General features: G+C 37.2%; 4 protein-coding genes across 5 annotated transcripts; 2 read left to right on the top strand and 2 right to left on the bottom strand.

Annotated features, from left to right (window-relative positions):
* The first annotated feature begins 308 nt into the window (after positions 1-308).
* Positions 309-2,299, top strand: LOC131525231 (armadillo-like helical domain-containing protein 2). Its single transcript, XM_058752612.1, has 2 exons — positions 309-787; positions 1,684-2,299. Exons 1-2 carry the CDS (start codon positions 601-603, stop codon positions 2,271-2,273), a joined length of 777 nt encoding a protein of 258 aa, XP_058608595.1. The 5' UTR covers positions 309-600; the 3' UTR covers positions 2,274-2,299.
* On the bottom strand, positions 2,186-5,991 carry gmnn (geminin DNA replication inhibitor). Its single transcript, XM_058752613.1, has 7 exons — positions 5,894-5,991; positions 5,132-5,193; positions 4,180-4,281; positions 3,933-4,089; positions 3,731-3,813; positions 3,410-3,520; positions 2,186-2,619 (listed from the first exon to the last, which is right to left on the bottom strand). Exons 2-7 carry the CDS (start codon positions 5,183-5,185, stop codon positions 2,413-2,415), a joined length of 714 nt encoding a protein of 237 aa, XP_058608596.1. The 5' UTR covers positions 5,186-5,193; positions 5,894-5,991; the 3' UTR covers positions 2,186-2,412.
* A 1,994-nt stretch (positions 5,992-7,985) lies between these two features.
* c19h6orf62 (chromosome 19 C6orf62 homolog) lies at positions 7,986-14,339 on the top strand. Its single transcript, XM_058753374.1, has 5 exons — positions 7,986-9,573; positions 9,660-9,836; positions 10,008-10,133; positions 10,304-10,438; positions 14,039-14,339. The coding sequence occupies exons 1-5, from the start codon at positions 9,445-9,447 to the stop codon at positions 14,162-14,164; spliced, it is 693 nt and encodes a 230-aa protein (XP_058609357.1). The 5' UTR covers positions 7,986-9,444; the 3' UTR covers positions 14,165-14,339.
* On the bottom strand, positions 14,309-18,165 carry acot13 (acyl-CoA thioesterase 13). Of its 2 annotated transcripts, XM_058753376.1 has the most exons (4): positions 18,055-18,165; positions 17,821-17,906; positions 17,497-17,681; positions 14,309-15,592 (listed from the first exon to the last, which is right to left on the bottom strand). In XM_058753376.1, the coding sequence occupies exons 2-4, from the start codon at positions 17,902-17,904 to the stop codon at positions 15,436-15,438; spliced, it is 426 nt and encodes a 141-aa protein (XP_058609359.1). In that variant the 5' UTR covers positions 17,905-17,906; positions 18,055-18,165; the 3' UTR covers positions 14,309-15,435. The 2 variants fall into 2 exon arrangements, with proteins under 2 accessions (XP_058609359.1, XP_058609358.1); XM_058753375.1 differs by lacking the exon at positions 18,055-18,165 and having other exon boundaries at positions 17,821-17,998.
* Positions 18,166-18,623: the final 458 nt, after the last annotated feature.

Genomic DNA, 18,623 nt, shown 5'->3' with positions numbered 1-18,623 from the left:
TTTTCAATTTTTTTTTCATTTGAGTTTACTGTATTTCCTCTGCTGAAAGTGGCAATAAAATTTATTTTTACATAATTATCATATATGGCATTGTGCTGTTTTTAATGCCTGTGGTGAATGGTCAATTATGAACAAGTGCATTTTTACTACATGTACAATATGAGAGGATCAAGAACTGCACAGACATTAGAACAGCTCTTGCTCATTACTGTATAACAAAACACAATTTCAGCAGTTTCATGATCCAGTCCATGGCAAAGCATGCTGGGAACTAGAAATTCACAGTCCAGTTTCAGGTAATAATGGCAACAAAAATTATTCACGTAATCCGTAACGAAATTACATAATGACAAAATGTTCAGTAATTGTGCTGCTTTAGCTCGTTTTCATTCAATTCACCGAGCATTAACATTTAACGTTTTTCTGAAGCAAATGGACATTTTTAAAAAGTGTTGTTGTTGTTGTAAAAGGCATTTTATGAAGGCGTTTGTGAAAACGTACTAAATGGATGATGTCACGATAACAAGCTTAATGAAATGAAAACAACGTTCTGTTTTGAAAGAAAGCTTTTTGAAACCGTGTTTCGAGACAGGCAGACGCATGATTCGGTTCCTCTCCTCATTTTACGATAATTACATCAAGCCTTATTTTTCCTCTGGTCTGGAAGAACCAGACAGAAGCCACAAAAATAAGATCCTCAAGGCTGGTCGACTGATCCGGAACACGCAGCTGTCCACAGCAGTGAGAGCAGACGCGGCTCGGGACGTTGGGATATTAAGTTACACAGGTGATGGAAAAACGTGTTTATATGAGAGGCGGACGCCTTTTTATCGTGAAATGAAGTGATATTTTGAAATATGAAACTGAAATTGCCAGCAGGTGGTCTTAATGAGGGAGTCGGTGAATCATCGGCTAACAATGCGTTCAAAACAAAGCAAGTGATTAACGTTAGCTGCGTATAGAGTACTTGTCTTGTAGCAGCTACCAACGGCTGTGAAGAGTTAGCGTTACTACATTTGTGAACCGGGACCACAAAACCAGTCTTTATCTCAGGTATATTTGTAGCAATAGCCAAAAATACATAGTATTGGTCAAAATTATCGATTTTTTCCTTTACTTAATATCCTAATGATTTTTGGCTTAAAGATTACGTTCCATGAAGATATTTTGTAAATGTCCTACCGTAAATATATCAAAACTTATTTTTTGATTAGTAACATGCATTGCTAAGAACTTCGTTTGGACAACTTTAAAGGTGACTTTTTTGGCACCCTCAGATTTCAGATATCTCAGCCATATATCGTCCTACCCTTAAAAAAAAAAAAAAAAACCTTTGACTGGTTTTGTGGTCCAGGGTGACATTTGGTTTCAAAACGTTTGCTTTTCTACGTGAACCTAAGCTCGTACAAATTTACAAATAAACCGCTCCTCTTCCCAGTCTACTGACATTTGACATCTGCCTCGAACATTACAATGCTCATGATTACTTTCGTAAACTCCTGCTCCGTCAGCTCATTACCTATTAGATTTTGTAATGAAACGTTACATCTACCCTCAAAAGCACAACATACTGTGGCCTTGTTTGGAACCATTATCTTTGATGGAAGAGCAAAAACAGTCAAGTGAAGCACAGCAAGTGCTTCCAAATGTTACAGATCATACTAATTATTTAAACTCTTTTAGGAGGTTATGAACATGCAGCCCAAGCAGCAGACGAGTACATGGCAAGCATGGTGGAGCTCCTGAAGACACCTGATCTTACAGATCAGCACATCATTCGAGTTCTTGAAGGCCTCAGTGCAATCTGCTACCTCCACGTCGCCAACCAAGACAAGGCACAAGCACTTGGGCTCCCTGACACCCTGCTGCAGTATGTATCTCCAACCAGCAAACTCTCCTATACGTCACAGCGCTGGAGCTGCTACCTGCTCAACATCCTCTGTTGCCACAACATCCCCATCATCTGCCACCTTAAGGAATCCACGGCCCTGCAGTCCAGTCTGGAGAAACTGGCGAGTCTGGACTGGGAGGAGAGATGGCCATTAAACTACGCCCAGGAGCTTCTTGGGGTTTTAGGACTCCAGCAGAGCTCGAAGAAAGATGCTTTGCATGAGGAAGATGAGCTGAAGGGTTGCACTAACACTAAAAGTGGTTACATGTTAGGTAAACAATTAAAAAGCATGTGTACAAAATATGAGTTTATTTCCATTGTATGCATTCAATTTTACATATGTACACTGGCAGTGAACATGCACATTAACTACAGGTACTGAAAATAAAAGCTCATTTACAGCAAGGGTAAAAGGATTAAAACAAAGGTGCATATCGGTTCTCAAAGGCAAAGAAACGTTCAAATAAAACCAAACAGGTCCATAATGGGTCTTTTCAGTTCAATATTTTTCAGGTGCCATTTCAGCTTTCATTGGTTGTGGAGTCATCCTTGTGTGGCACATTATGGTCATGCGACTCTTCTGTGCCCAGTTCAACACTGTCCTGGCTCTCATCAGCTTCACTCTCATCTCCATGTGGTTCCTCTTCATGTTCTTCCTCCTCGTCTTCTGCGTCAAAGGCCATTTCACGCAGCTCCTCTAGACTGTCTGGACTCTTACCAGTTAATCTCTGAGAGAAGAAGTGAAAGACAGAGACATTGAGTTGGGTAATTTTAATCTCTAGTCCCAACCTAATGGTGGTTACACACCATCACCACTATCAACTTGTTGTGGTGACACAAATAATGCAGTTTCCTGGGCAAAGCAAGAACACCATCTCGACAGCAAACAATACTGCTATAGCAAACTACAAAAACATGAATCTGAAAACAAAAGTCATGCACATTACATGATCAATCTTATAGGCATGTGCGCAGATGCTTGGGGTTTCTTTGCACGCTTACATATAATAAACAGTAATTAAAGGTTATGCATATTTTTTCGTGCTGTCCGAGGGGAGGGCTCCGAGCTCGGAATTGTCCCGAACCCAGAGTAGGATTTGAGTCGCCTGAAAAATCCCACCTCATGCAAGTAAAAACTTTTGCAATTTATGGTTTTTGCGAAAAAAAAAAAAACAAGTTTCCATTAGGCAGATTTTCAATTCACAATTTCAGGTTGCACAATTTGAAGGGTCATGGAAACATAGCTATTGTTGGTGGACAATTTTCGAAAAAAAAAAAAGCAAAAGGAAAAATAAAACCCAACACCACACACTTTCAGTTTTAGTATATTTTCATATAAATGTACCCCGAGATCTGGTATGGCGATAAGAATCATGGTTGTTCAAGAGTACTTCAGCACTACTTTACTATGGTGTAGATTAGCAGTCGGTTTTCTTTAGGCATCTTATAAAACATTTGGACCTAGAAACAGCAATGTCAGGCTTTAAGTGGATTAAGAGCTTTACACAAAGCACTTACTTCAATCATGTCAGCCATGTGTTGTACATGCTGTGCCAGCTCCTGTAACTCCTCATTTTCACTCTTCAGCTGAGCAATCTGTTCATCTTTGAGTTCAATGTCTTTGTGCAACTAATTTTGAGAAAGTTAAGAAACAAGTGAACACAGGTACCACATTTCTAATCAAACAACTAAAGAGCAGTGTTTAAGACATTAGGAACCAGAATTATTTAAAAATAAAAAGACCACAACTTTGCTATAGAACAACTCCCTCATCAGCCCTATAGAGAGAAGTGGAGTAGAATGGCTAATCATTAGCAAGTTACCAATTGATTAACCTACCTTTTCATTCTCTTGGAGAACACTGAACAGGGCTTTCCGCCTCTCTTCTGCTACTTCCTTCCAGTAGGAGGACCCAGGAGTTTCTGAAGAGGCACAAACAAAAAAAGAAAATCCAATACAAAGTTACAGGAACAGTCCATCACCCTTAAGTTGTAAACATTAACAAGTACAGCTTTGGCATGAACAATCCAATCAACTTTACCTTTGATCATGAGCTCATAGGCCTCTTGCGTGACCCTCTCAGGCTGGTTTTCATCCTCTGGACTTGTGGATTTTACAGCCACCTCTGCTTTGATCCTCTTCGAGCCCTTCGCCTGCTCAGCGCTCCACATCTTTCTCTTTGGAACCGCTTTGCCATTCTAAACAGGGTGAGACGATCTTTAACCCTATCCCTCCAACTAGAGAATTCACACTTTGTAACGTCCAAAACAGCAACCACCGCCACGTACCTCAATGATACGACCAAGGTTCTTATTGACAGCAGATGGCTGAAGGACCTGCAGCGTCCTCCTCCCTGATCCAGCTCCAGATGTTGGCGCTACAAGGAACTTCTGAGAAAAGAAAAATAAAGGCAATCTCAGGGTCCTCAAGTGTCAAAGCAGCAAAAAAAACAAAAACAAGCTAATTTCAGTGAAAAAGAAAAAAAGTTAAGCAACTATCCAAGCACACAGTAACAGGCTCCATTCACCTGCCTCAACAGTCATTCTTCTCCTCTTACACCAGTTAAGCTGTCAGTAAGAGATGGCAACAAGCAAGGTAACTGAGCAACTCAGCATAATTGACAGTTCTAACAAGCGTGGGAAAGGGGCAGGCCACACATCAGCTGCATGCTGTAAACACCTCCGATTCCCACGGGCAGCGATTGGACTGCTTGCAATATTATCTTACTGCAACATTCTTTAACCTGTAATTACCGTGGGAACTCGCCACAGAAGTCTCCTTATGACCAACTGCAAGTTTGGAGTTAGTTAATGTTTTCACTTAAACGATACGGTGGCAGACGAATGCACAGTTACTGGATTTTAAAATTGTGTAATGATTAACTTAAAAAAAAAAAAAAACAGAGCAAGGCCGAGTTGAGTTTGTCCTAAATGGGAAATTTGAACAAGTTAAAGACATGTTGCAATGTGTTGACATCATTCTTTCCCTTTTTGACAATACTCAAGTGGACCATTTTTAAGTAATCCAAACATACGAATAATATCTAGGGTCATTACATGGCCACAATAGTCACTAATGATTAGCTTTTAATGGGACATTAATCAGTTTATGGGAGGGTTGTCAGATTCTTTTAGAACCCCATTAATTTGATCACCGGAGAGGACACTGGTTCAGCAATCATCAGTGAATGGAGCAGTAATTGAATTAACTTGCAGCCTATGGCAAGGCGGTCTCACATACCTTGATGTTTTCAGAGGGGTTCTCTGCATGCTTGGGTCTTCTGATGGAGCTCATGTTTTCACCTAGAAAAGCGTTCAGTAATTTCAGTGAAGTTCATTACTTGAACAGTCATGTCAGGCTCCAGTCACTTTTACTTGGAAATAATCTTTTCATTCCCCTATACTTGTAATCTTCCAGTCTACAAATAACTGCTTTTAAGATTCTCATAATGAGAGATTACCAAGTTTTAGATTCAGCACAAGTTTAGTTTTATGCTAATGGTTTTCAGCACAGCAAAAGTTAAGACAGACATGTAGTTGACATACCCATTAGCTTACATAGAGACGAAATAGATTAACAAGACAATTTTAAAAAGTTAAGTTACAGCACGTTACAGTACACAGCAGCTGAAACGCCATACAGCAACGTTAGACTACAAATTAAACAGTTAACGTGATAACACTAGTTGATATCCAAAACAATAAAAACAGAACTGTGGATTAATATAATGCACTCATTCGCCATCTAAGCCTATATACACACACACACACCTTTCAAGACATACATTTTATACTTGTATAACAAAGCCACAAGCATAGATCAAAAGGTAAGTAGGCCTCCGTTTGTGTCCAGACCATAGACACGCTGAATGGATCAAGCCACACTCGTACAGACTGTACATTTAAAAACACATAGCCATCTCTTAAAAATAAACCGAAAACCTCAAATAACTCAACTAAACAAAAGCCAACATAAACCCAACAAGTAAAAGATGATACTTACGGAAACTGCACGATAAACACAGACGGTCCTTAACAACCCGCTACAGTACAACAGCTTGTATGTGAAGAGCGCGCCACTGGCTTAAGTACTGCCTTTGTACTGTCACGTGACTCCGGGATTCGCGCGGATAGAGAGGCAGTCGGCATAGCTGGGAACGCCCACAAAAGCGTCATATCCGTTGATGCAGTGGGGGAAAACAAACCATTCGAATTAATGCGCGGAGAACGTGTCAGGCGCTTGATCTTTACTTTTTGTTATGATTTTGATTGCTCTTTGCTTGGTGCAATGCCGAAAAGTTGCTGTGTGGCGTTCTGTACCTCTAATAAGTTAAAAAAAAAAATAGAGATATATACTGCCGAATAAACAGACGGAGGTAGCACATCTGAGCGGGTAGCACACAACATCAGAACTCCGACAGCAGTTATTATGGATATACAACCTATGAAACATATCAAGCTTATTATACAGCAACCCTCCTTCACATCAAATAAATGTCACTCCCTGATATTTTGTGATTTAAATGTCATAATCTATTAAAACATTTATTTCATATTATTATACACAATCCCGATAATTAACAATGGGGCTATTACTATAGTAATAGTAGGCTAACCGTGCTTTTTGGGCGTTTTTATTACCAGTTGTAGCCTATAACCACAGTTTTACTACAAATACCATGGTTAAACTATGGTTAGTGTAGCAAAACATGTTTAATTTGTTTTTTGTTTTGTTTGTTTTTTACCATGGTTTACCTATAGTAACCATGTTTTTTTGGTTGTAACCACGGTTCATTTTCGTAAGGGATATTTTCATGTAAATTTTATATCTTTTAATTTTACGGTGTGTATTTGTAAAAATGAGGCTATACGTTTAGCACACACCACATAATGCTGCGCATTTCAAGGCACTTCAGTAGACCTTTAATGTTACCTATGCTTTGTCAATGTTAAAATTATTTTTAATAGATCAATAAAAAAAGTATGACAGGCTTTTACTGTAGTCTTCATCACTTTATTAAAATTAAGCAAAACAAAACGACTAATGTTTACTTTCACAAGCCGTCACGTATAGGCTTGTAGTAAGCTGTCTCTTGCCTGGAGACTCAATCAGGTAACAAAAGTGTCGGGAAACGACACCTCTGGCCATTCCTTCGGGTCGTTTGTCCAGTCACAGATACCCTACGGCTCAGTTTTTCTACGTATCTTGCTCTGTCGAGCGGCAGAAATGATTTTATAGACCATTCTGGGTCAACAGCAACAGCATGCTTTTCCAATGAGGGGGAAAGGATCGTTTTCGCCCACACAGCTATGACACGACACCGACCAAGTCTATATAATTTCTGTCCACTTCACAGAATATTGTGTATGTTTTCCAAGTAAGCACTGCGCACAATTTTAAAATGTGTATATTATGTATATTGAGTAGGCCTATTATGTGTATATAATGTTAACTATTTATTATTGTCGAATGACAATAAGTTTTTAATGAATTGATTGAGAAATTCATTATGTCCTTATGTACACTGAATTAAATTGTCTATCCTCCAAGTGTCGATACTTTAAGTACCTTTTAATAATTTAATCCATGTTACAACCACTACCGTTTTCTTCGGGTAGGGGTGTAAATTGTAACAACAGCACTCCTTGCACTAGACATTAACACACAGTTGGTTACACTTTATTTTAAGGTGTCCTTGTGAGTAATATTAATTAACTACATGTATTTACTATATCATATAGTCTATATAGTTAGGGTTATGAGGAACAGGGTTTGGCTTAGGGTTACTTGCATGTAATTATGTATAATTACTAGTTATTATAATAGTAAGTACATGTAACATTTGTAACAAGGACACCTTAAAATAAAGTTTTACCATACAGTTTAATGGTAATAGCTGATTTGCAACAGACAAATATGGGTTTTTTTCACAATAGAACTTAATAAATACATCAAACATTCTTTGTGTTATAAATAAGGAAGTATTATATAAAAGCTTGAGACATACTGTGAAGAAAAAATAACACTAGTTACAGGCGTTTAAACAAAACGTGTCACAAAGCTGCCCTTCATAAGCCCAGCTGACAGCAGCGCGCGCTCCTCCTCTGTCACATGTGCACAGCTGCGTGACGCGCATCGGCCATTTTGAGTTGTTTGTTCAGCGAGGAGCGCTTGTTATTTTCCAGACAAACGCAGATCAAAGGGCCGAAACAGTCGAAAGAATCGCTCGAAAGACATTTCACCCTTTCCTTCCATCATTATGGGTCCACCGCGATGCAGATGCCGCCGTCTGTTACCTGAGAGAACGGAGGACTTCGGTCGGTTTGTCAGTTTATCTTGACATGGCATACACGGGTGTGTGACGACTGTGGAAAAGCTCGAAAACAAACGGGAGATCATCAAGCTAAACCTCCGCCGAGGATCGGTCCATCCGGGGCGGGTTTTTGCACTGAGCTCGGTGTTTTAAAACGTGTTAGGATTGTTTTGCAGTACTTGCTCGAATCGCAACGGGCTTGGAAGTCAACTCGAGAGAAAAAAAATGACGAGAAACAATAGTTAGCCAGTTAGCCAGCCACGCATTGAAGCCAGTCTTTGCTAGCATCGCGATAACAAACAGAAAACAGGCAAAAAACCAAAATGTAACAGTCGGTTTATTGATGAATACTAGCTTTGGATGCTGTCCTAGATCTCATACTGGATAAAAAAAAAAAAGAGATGTAGCTCCCTTCAACTAGGTTATTAGTCGGTGGCGAGTGTGTGTATTCAGCTTAGCTAGCATTAGTTTGCTAGCCAGCCACAAAATAAAAGCCTCACAATGAAACTCAACCGTGGCAGGAGAGCTCGAGGGCCCATTTTATGCCCTTAAATCCCAAGATGTCCAGCAAACTCTGTGTTCTTACTCAGTGCCAAGATCTCATGGCATCTGCATTTCTCTGCCATGGTTGTCTTTCTCACCTGTCATTCAGATGTGCTTTTATGAGACCGTTTATTCAAAGACATGGATACAAGCAAGAGTCAATCCTGGAAGAGACTTTCCAAAGTCAAATCTCTTGGTCAGCTTTTTAGATAACTTTAAACAAGATTTATTTATCTAAAGACAGGGATCTGTCCCCTCACGCACGGACGCAAACACAAAACTGTAGGTATGGGCTTTCAGTGTAGCAGGCATTTGTGTTTTCTGTCCTTTATTCAGTGATACAGCACAGTTTCTCATATAAAAAAAAATCCTAATTGATCAGGTCGTGTTATATGAGTGGTTTCTTTTAGTTTACACTTAGCCTTGGCTTGATTGTTTGCTTTAAAAATGGTGTAACACATCAAAACTTAGATAAGTGCAAACTTACTTGGCCCAAGTGCACTACCCATATTGATTAAAAATGACTTGATTTGGTTTTGCTAACTTTGTTCGTTAATTCAAATTAGTATGTACTGCAGGTAGTGCTTGGTTATAGCTTTAGTTTTTAAAAGGGTTTGTAAACCACATAGTCTACTGTCAAGGAAATAAAAAGCGTAAAAAAAAAGTCTGCTTAAGGAAAATAGTACTGTCCGTAACAATGGGAGACCCAAATTCTCGCCGGAATCAAGCAAGAAACCGACTCCGCGCCCAGCTACGGAAGAAACGAGAATCTTTGGCCGATCAGTTTGACTTCAAGATCTACATTGCCTTTGTATTTAAGGAAAAGGTACGTTGAATGATTCCTCAAGAAACTGAGAAATGATTGACTGTTTGTCTATGATTGTTCTCATATGCCTTTTCCCACTTATGCAGAAAAAGAAGTCTGCACTCTTCGAAGTAGCTGAGGTGGTACCAGTGATGACCAACAACTATGAGGAAAATATCCTTAAAGGCGTGAAGGATTCGAGCTACTCATTAGAGAGTTCTTTAGAGCTTCTCCAGAAAGATGTGGTGCAGTTGCACGCGCCTCGTTACCAGTCGATGCGTAGAGTAAGTGTTGGCACACAACTCGGGTCACTTTCGACATTGTCAGTTGAAGATTAAGCTGCTGTCAGCTGTATTGCGACCGTAATGGTCTGTCTTGTCAAAAAACCCGTGTGTCATCATGTTGTTCGAGGTCATTGCTTTTTGTGTCTCACTGATGTTTCTGAATCTGTACAGGATGTGATAGGTTGTACCCAGGAGATGGACTTTATCCTTTGGCCCCGCAATGATATTGAGAAGATTGTCTGTCTCCTGTTCTCCAGATGGAAAGGGGCTGAACATGAACCATTCAGGCCTGTTCAGGTATGTATATGCAATCTCAAAAATACGAGAAATAGTAAAAATATTATTCCACGTATTTGAGGTTGTGGGCTTGTTCAAACCCTTAACGCCAAGTATTCAACATGCACAATGGGCATGAATAATGTATAGAAATCCATTCACAAATTGAATATGCTTTTGAACGTTTACAGGCCAAGTTCGAGTTTCATCATGGAGACTATGAAAAGCAGTTTTTGCATGCTGTTGGTCGGAAGGACAAGGCTGGGATGGTTATGAACAACCCCAATCAGTCTGTCTTTCTCTTTGTGGACAGACAGCACTTACAGGTTGGTTCGATAAAACATGAAATATGAAGGCCCATGGATAATATTTAAGAATGTCATGAGGATTATCAACTTTTTTTGTATCAATATTGTACATTTATCAAGCACTCACTCAAATTTTTTTTTTTTTAAAGATTAACTTGAATAGCACTGTTAAATGTAATCTTTAGCAAATCTCAATATGAAGCTTTATTTCTCAATACATGCTTTATAGTCTAGTATTGTGATGCTTAAATATACTTAAATTAAAAATGATTGATTGTAGGTTTTAGTGTTTATTAATAGACAAAAGAATGTTTTACATGCGTTTCACCAGGAATAATCTTAAATTGACCTGATATTGAAATGAAAAATCTTATGTTTATATTGACATTGTTGGTTGTCAATTGTTGTTTTTCATTACTAATGTGTTACTACTATTTGTGTCTTATAAAATACATTGATCTTGCCATGAAATTAGACATAGATGCTGGGACGGCAATGAAAATAAATAAATTTAATAGACAAAATCGTATATAGAATTTTTACAGTGGCCATTTTAATTGGTTATTGACAATAACAACACATTTTTTTGGTTATCAGTATTAACCAGAATTTTTAGTGATTCCCAACTAATTATACACCTTATAATAACCTAATATTTACTGTATAACTAAATGTATATTAACCTTTTATATCTGTGATTTTATTGTTTATTAACAGTAACAGAAATCATTTCTTGGTAACAGGGTTCCCACGGGTCCTTGAAAGTTTGTGAATCTGATAAAAAATTTTCAAGGCCCTGGAAAGTTTTTGAAAATAAACAAACATGTCCTTGAAAATTCCGTATTCCCTCCGGTCCGCTAATGTGTTATTTCGCCAACACTTTGTGCATACTAGCTTGCTTGATTTACGTTGCACATTTATATTTACCCCACGTGAGGTACTTTGTGTTGTTCGTTGCCATGACGTTCACTCGCACAACAAAACTACTAAGATGGTACCTCAAAGTATGTACCAAATATTATTCAATTTTATGCAAAACAGAAATATGACAAATCAGATTTCTGTCATATGGCCAAAAATAAATGCAAAAAAAAAAGTGGCTTTTTTGCATAGTTGTGTTTGACACATGAAAACTGTAACAATGTATCATACAAGGTGACGTGATGTAACCTTTGCTGTCACTTGAAATGTGTCCCCACATTAAGTCCTTGAATTTGAGGGTATTGGAAGTCCTTGAATTTAAAGTTAACCAAGGTGTGGGAACCCTGTGGTAGTCTTAATTGGCCAGAATTTTAATATCAGTGAATCCATCATAATTGCAAAATGTACAATAACCTAATATTTACTGTATACTATTTAATAACCTGTTTTTATTTTTTATTTTAGAGGGTTCCCGCATGTCCTTAAAAAGTCTTAAATTTGATTTCAAGAGGTCTTAAATTTGGGTACAGCCCAAAATTGTGATACAGCTTAATGTGACTGATTAAACTTAAAAAGGCTATGGTTTTATTAAGTAAACATGAGCACCACACTTTCAAAGTCCAGTGCTGTGCTGCTTTGTGTACAGCGTTACTGGGGAAACAGCTCGAAAGCGCCTCCTGCTGGCAGAAAATGAAAGTGCATTTTCAATAAGGCTGTTGTGAGTAGGGTATTCCTGCAATACTGGAGGCTGTAGTTTCAGAACTGCATTTCTAGGTCCCTGTAGTTTCTTTAATTAATTTTTTGTATGTATTAGTGGCTCATACTATTTTATAGCACTTGCTATTCAATTCTGTATATTATTATTTTTAAGGAATTGTTGTTGTTTTATTGTATACACATTATTGTTCTAACCAACTCCTAACCCTAAACATACCTGTTGGTTACCCTCTGGAAATATTTAACCTAATTTATTTCTATATATATAATATAATATAATATTCTGGTTTTAAATTCAGTTTTCTTGGAAAGAAAGTCTTGCGTCTGTGCGAGACTTGAGTTCATTAGCCGCAGCGCTTCACGTCTGATGTGTGACCCACTTAAAGTGCAGTAAATGGTAAAATAATTGCGGTACAAATTACCGTATTGACCCGAATATAAGACAATGTTTTTTCTTGGAAATACATCTAAAAAAACGCGGTCATCTTATATTCGGGGTCTAGACTTTGACATGTCAATAATACACCCACAACAATAGGTGGCGCCAAAAACGCATAAAACGAGTGTGCCATGAAATATGTAATGTAATGTGTTACATTAGATCACGAGTGAAAACAAAAGAAAAAGAAAAGCTTACAGCGGGCATGAGTCGAGACTGTTGGGACCAAACTTCTTCTGTAAGTGATTTTAAAACATAAGACCGTACCCAGATTTGAAGACTACAATAAGATTTCACTTCTACTGTTAATAAAATTTTGGTAGGCTACTATGAGATGGATAGACTAAATGTTACATAATTCAGATGGGCTACCTGTTAGTTTTATGGTATATCAAAAAGTGTATATTTTTCAATGTCATTGTTGGTACATTTTACCAGTATATACCATACTTTCAAAACAAAAATTAAAATGGGAAAAATATGCAATTTGAAAATAATTTAAGAAAAAATGTGTTTTACAGAGAGAGAGATTTGGTTTTCAAAAAGCCTTTTTCCAAAAGGTACATCTGGAAAAAGTGGGGGTCATCTTATAATCAGGGTCGTCTTATATTCGGGACAATACGGTATTGTGATTATTATTACTTTAATAAATAATAATTTGAATACAAATATTAATTTACAACATCCAGCAGCACAATGAACTGTTTTGCACGGCTAAATGGAGATTGCTTACACCCCCTGGAACACTCAAGTTCACGCTAGCTCTTACAATAAAAATAAGATGGAAAGATGAAAATAATTTATAGTTTCCATGGATCTAGTCTTTGCATCCGTTTGTTTGATGTTTGAATCAGGTCTCCTCTGGAATAGATGGTGCTGTCCCAAAAAAATAGGGTCCTATGCAGTCCTAGAACTGCAGCCCTCCGGTATTGCAGGAACATTGGGTTGTTTTTGTTCAGACCAATGTGAAAATCGACCCATGTTTGTACCCTGCAAACACGCAGAGCTGTAAATGTGAACTGGTGGATCGATAAGAAGATAATTCATCATAAAAATCTAAACAGTAAAATGTTTATTTAATTAATATAATAATTTATTGATGATAATTAAGTTAATATAATTAATACTGTTGACTCATCCATTTTTTTTTAAATGGTTTAAAGGCTGAAATGTGAAGTGTATCATTTTATAAAACTTTGTTTTTGTGAAAACTTGTATTTGAACTGTAAATTGTGCTTTTTACAGTCATTTTAAAGTTTAATAGTTTACCATAGACATTGCCTGACCCCACTCATATGGCATTAATTTTATTTGTGCAGGTTTTAAAAAGTCTTAAATTTGAGCTTAAAAATCCTGCAGTAACCCTGATTTTAATATTGGTTATTGGCAATAACATAATGAAATAATTTATTAGCTTATCAGCATTGCCTAGAATTTTAATATTGAATTACTAATAACTATACACCTTGCACTACCAGATATTTACTGCGTAATGTAGTATTCAAGAATAGCCTAATATTCTTTTGTCTCCTCTTCAACAGACTCCAAAAACCAAGCTCACAGTTTTCAAGTTGTGCAGCCTCTGTCTCTACCTGCCACAGGATCAGCTCACCTGTTGGGGGGTTGGAGACATCGAGGACCACCTCCGTCCATACATGCCTGACTAGGAGAAACGCACGGAAGACACCCCTCGAGGCCTCGAAGCAAGTTGACCTTATCTACACATCCCTCAGTTGAATAGATATGAACTTGTGCTTGGAACTCTCCTTTTTGTTAACCACTCATTTTCATCGTGAGATTTAATTTAGCTCTTTTTTTTTTTTTTTTTTTTTTTTGTTTAATCCTCCCTCAACCAATCTTGCTTTGGTTCATCCCATCTCCCCTCTCTTTGATCAGTTTTTATTTGAACCTGCATGAACATTGATTTTGAGTGGTTGTTCTCTTGGAGCTGCACCGTCAACAATACCAGTCACCGAAGGAACTCTTTACGTTACGAAAACAAAACAAAAAACTAAAAAAAAGGAAACCAATGACAGAGGTCTCTCACATGTGGTCCTCGTGTGTTGGACTGGCTTTAACATCACTGTCATGAGGGATAGTTAACATGTCTGTTATATTCAGTAGGGATTTCATGAGTAATGACAATCAGTGACGGAGGACAAAAGAGCCTGGGTAGTCTTCCTCAAAAGGCTTCTATTACAAGGTGAACAATACTTGTTAACTCATTTGGTGTAGGCATTGCTTCTCATTCAGTTACTGCCTTAGTTTTTGCTGGACATTTTAATTTGAGTGTCATTCCTTGCCTATAATATGACAACTTGTTTGTTTTATCATTTCTGGAGGAGTGTTGCCTGATGGGGACGGAGGTGCGGTGTGTGTGGTGTATATCTAAAGTGGTTGACAAACTGTCTGTTGGAGGAATTCTGATGCTGTTTTTTTTTTTCCTTGGGATGGTAATTGTCACCAGTTGAGCAACTCATGCACTATATATACATACGAGCTACTGATACCAGATGTAATCATTGGTGGTGGGTATGTGATGGGAGACTGATGTTCAAGCTTATGTACCTAATGAGAAATTTCGTAGTGAAGCTTGAAATGGATCATTACGGATTTGTTTATCTTTTATAGACCACCCTGTTCTGAGAGTACTAAATATTGCAGTGCTTGGGACTTGGTATCTGTAAGCCATCTCTGTCCGTTCTTAAGGCATAAAAATATTACTTTTTTTTCCCCCCCTTTTTGAAATTGAGTTCACGTCGAAGGGGAAGGTGGGTCTTTGTCTTTATTTTGATGTACCCATTGTTTGAATAATTCTGTTGAAATAAACACTGCTGAACATATACTAACACAGTGCAAAGATTTTTATGCCGGAGTTTATTAGATAACTTAAAGAACAACATGTTTCATGTCCATTACACGGCATGTACAATATCAATCAGCTGCCAAGGTGTTTAGTGTGTCTTCCCTGAGCAATGAGTTTTCCGTTTGCCTTGTTGGTGAGATCTACTGTTGCAAATGCTAGAGTCCTTCCTTGTTTTAAAACCTGTGCAGTGATCAGGACGTCTTCTCCAATTTTAGCTGCGTTCATGTATCTGTTAAATAGAAAGCAAACAAATTTAAGTGTCGTCCATTTCAGATGATGAATGCATGTCATTTTATTTTTTAATTGAGACTGACTATTTGTCAGACACTTCACTTTTATTTCAAGTTTCATCTTACCAAGTTTTAGCAACATAAAGCTATTGAACATTTCCCTCATTTATTAACAAGGGAAATTTTTTTTGACAACATGCCACAATAGGAACCTGTCATCTAACAACCTAATACTATTACGAGTACATATAAAATGGCAAATTTTATATATGAAAACCGTTTCCAATAAATGTTACAAATAAGTTGTAGAAATTTATAACTAGACATTTATGAAAAATAGCCATGCCCTGAGCAAACAGTTAAACGTTTTGTGTAAGATCTACCTGCATTGCATAGTTAAATATGGTCTAAAAGTATGCTGTTGTGGTTTTATTGTGTGTTCATTTTTATTTGTTTGAAATAATAGTCTGGAGAACAGAACTAAAATTAAAAGATCGTTTTGAGCTAGGTATTTGAAACCAACATACAAATCACTGCATTTATCAGTATTTTCCAGGTCTGGAAAAGTATGGAAAAATGTGTTTCCAGACTTTTGCCCCCATTTAGTTTTTTAATAATAGAAAATTAAGAATTTACTGAAAATAAATTTATCGTACAAGAAGTGAGGTTTCATGGCAGCTGTTTAGTGATCGTCAAATGAATGTATTCATTGTGCACTTTTTCGTTATGCAAAATGCAGGTTAAAAGCATTTTGGGTTTAGCACCATATTACATTGTCCTATATGCAAAGTTTTTTTTTTTTTTTTTGCAAAGATCCTTGAGGCAATGCACACAGAGCCACCTGTTGTGCCATCAGCCCACTTTGCGGTGTGGTTTCTTGGCTGCCACAGACCATGCATGAAAGAGACCGAAGGCCTTGAAATATGGCATATTGTCCCAATGAAAGCCAAATCTTAGACTGGTACTGTAAAACAAATTTTATGCCATCAGACCATTTCATGTCAAAGTTTCTCCACTACTACAGAGGATGTGTTAAATTGGATATTAGGCCTTGATATTAGGGGTACTCGCGTAAAGAAAAGCAAAATTTTGAGCAGGATAATTCTGTTAACCTGAGTAATTAACTCTGTTAATTCATGTGCATCCATGCTATCGTTTTATTCATAGTAAGATGGCAGTGATGCACAAAGGAAATGTTATATAAAACTAGAAATTGTAATGCGTTAGCTTGCAAAACATTCTCATGCACATGTGAATAGTTTCTTCAGGGCACAAAAAAAGTTTCTCGTGTGCATGTAAAAGTCTGTATTTTTTATTTTAGGGACAATGAAAAAAACCCTGAGAAAATAAAAATATTTACAGATGACTGTACTTTATACCAAATATAAAGCTGAAAATAATGCTGTATGAACAATTTATATTAAATAGGCTCTGAAAATCTACCGAGAGGTTTGGAAATTTGAGTCTGGAAAAGTATGGAAATTTGAATTTTGAAGTGGAAAATGTGTAGGAACCCTGATTTATGTTACTATTATAGTAGTTATTTATATTTAGACTTTTATTTTATATTTAAATCAAAATATAAAAATATTTAGCTTGTTTTAGTAATTTTGCCAAGTGTTTTTTGTCATTTTTATTAGTTGCTTTTAATATTTCAATATAGCTTGATTTTTTTTTTCAGTTTTAATTCTAGTAATGTTATTAGTTAATAGTAGCCTACCTAATAATCGTAGTAGCCAATTGCAACATTTCTTATTTTTTAAATGAAAAAAAATTATTGTAATGTTTTCAAAACTTATATTCATTCATTCTAAATGTCGAAAACAATTCGTTTTATTTAACAGTAACAACACTCCCCATGCATGACACAGTGGTCCTGTCAATCATATAGGCAAAAGCTCACGTTATGTTCATGTCCACGCTGACCCCGGGAGCTCCTCTCTCGCTGTACATGATGGCCGTGGTGGAGATCACATCCACCAGTGTGGCAGTCAGCCCTCCGTGAAGAGTGCCTCCTCTGTTAGTGTGCTCCTCCTCCACCTTCAGCTCGCACACCACTTTCCCAGGGGCTGCAGACAATACCTCCACCTGATCACAACATGATCGGCTCAGTATGTTTGCTCAAATATATTTACTGCAGAGTGAACTGGTCTGGCGTGTTCACATATCAATGTGGATCTCCAAGGAGAATCACTTCATTTAACCAAAGATCTCGCTCTACACCTACCTTACTTAAAACCCGGTCAAATCCAGGACTGTCCACCATCGCTCTCATGATCTGTTTTATTGAATTTAACGACATTGACGCCATCGCTGATATAGCAAATACCAAAACACAGAGAAGGACAAGTTCACTCCTGAAGAGTGTTTGAAAGATGGTCCAAATGATATACAAAATAAGAGTATTATTATTATCCTATGTAAAACCCTTTTGGAGTTCCTAATCTAAAATGCCTCTTACCACAAGCGATGAAAACTGCAGGTCAAGTTAACTAATTATTCAATTTTTTAAAGTCAATTTATGAATATATTTAGAAGCTAAGACTGACCGTTCGGCTCTATGGACTTTTATTATGATAGAAGGGGTCATTCGTGATTCATTTGAGTCTTTTTAAAGAATCAGATGAACAAAACATATCTGAACGATTCTTTCTAGAACAGGAGTCAGGACTGAATCAATTAAAACTTTTCAGGCAACATATTGTAATTTACTTTAGACTTGTTTAATGTTAATGCTAACTATATTTAGGTTCTAAATGTATTTGTATTGAATTTGTATGTTATTCGTAAACTGAACTGGCACACACTTTGATTAATATATGTGTCGTGCATATAGGGTTTTAGAGCACTGGCTGGCCAGGTACCATGCTGAATCATTTCAGTTTTGAAACGAACTGTTCGAAAGAACCGACTCTTTCAGTACTACAGTTAAATGTTCCGAAAAACTTCTACTTGATCAATAATAGTTCTTCGGTTCGGAACTCTCTGGTTGCAACCTTTAATGTGACAATTAGGGTAATAATACGTTTA

The sequence above is a fragment of the Onychostoma macrolepis genome, chromosome 19 (assembly GCF_012432095.1).
Source record: "Onychostoma macrolepis isolate SWU-2019 chromosome 19, ASM1243209v1, whole genome shotgun sequence".
Classification (NCBI taxonomy): Eukaryota; Metazoa; Chordata; class Actinopteri; order Cypriniformes; family Cyprinidae; genus Onychostoma; species Onychostoma macrolepis.
The sequence above is the reverse complement of the archived record's forward strand: the minus strand, read 5'-3'. Positions and strand labels throughout refer to the sequence as shown.

Coding starts and splice junctions, on each gene's coding strand:
- LOC131525231 (XM_058752612.1), top strand. CDS start 601: ATGATTCGGTTCCTCTCCTCATTTTACGATAATTACATCAAGCCTTAT. Junction 788..1,683: donor TGGGATATTAAGTTACACAG/GTGATGGAAAAA, acceptor AAACTCTTTTAG/GAGGTTATGAACATGCAGCC.
- gmnn (XM_058752613.1), bottom strand. CDS start 5,185: ATGAGCTCCATCAGAAGACCCAAGCATGCAGAGAACCCCTCTGAAAAC. Junction 3,814..3,932: donor CTATGAGCTCATGATCAAAG/GTAAAGTTGATT, acceptor GTGCCTCTTCAG/AAACTCCTGGGTCCTCCTAC. Junction 3,521..3,730: donor TTCTCCAAGAGAATGAAAAG/GTAGGTTAATCA, acceptor TCTCAAAATTAG/TTGCACAAAGACATTGAACT.
- c19h6orf62 (XM_058753374.1), top strand. CDS start 9,445: ATGGGAGACCCAAATTCTCGCCGGAATCAAGCAAGAAACCGACTCCGC. Junction 9,837..10,007: donor GTTACCAGTCGATGCGTAGA/GTAAGTGTTGGC, acceptor GAATCTGTACAG/GATGTGATAGGTTGTACCCA. Junction 10,134..10,303: donor AACCATTCAGGCCTGTTCAG/GTATGTATATGC, acceptor GAACGTTTACAG/GCCAAGTTCGAGTTTCATCA.
- acot13 (XM_058753376.1), bottom strand. CDS start 17,904: ATGGCGTCAATGTCGTTAAATTCAATAAAACAGATCATGAGAGCGATG. Junction 17,682..17,820: donor TTGACCGGGTTTTAAGTAAG/GTAGGTGTAGAG, acceptor TGTTGTGATCAG/GTGGAGGTATTGTCTGCAGC. Junction 15,593..17,496: donor AGCGTGGACATGAACATAAC/GTGAGCTTTTGC, acceptor TCTATTTAACAG/ATACATGAACGCAGCTAAAA.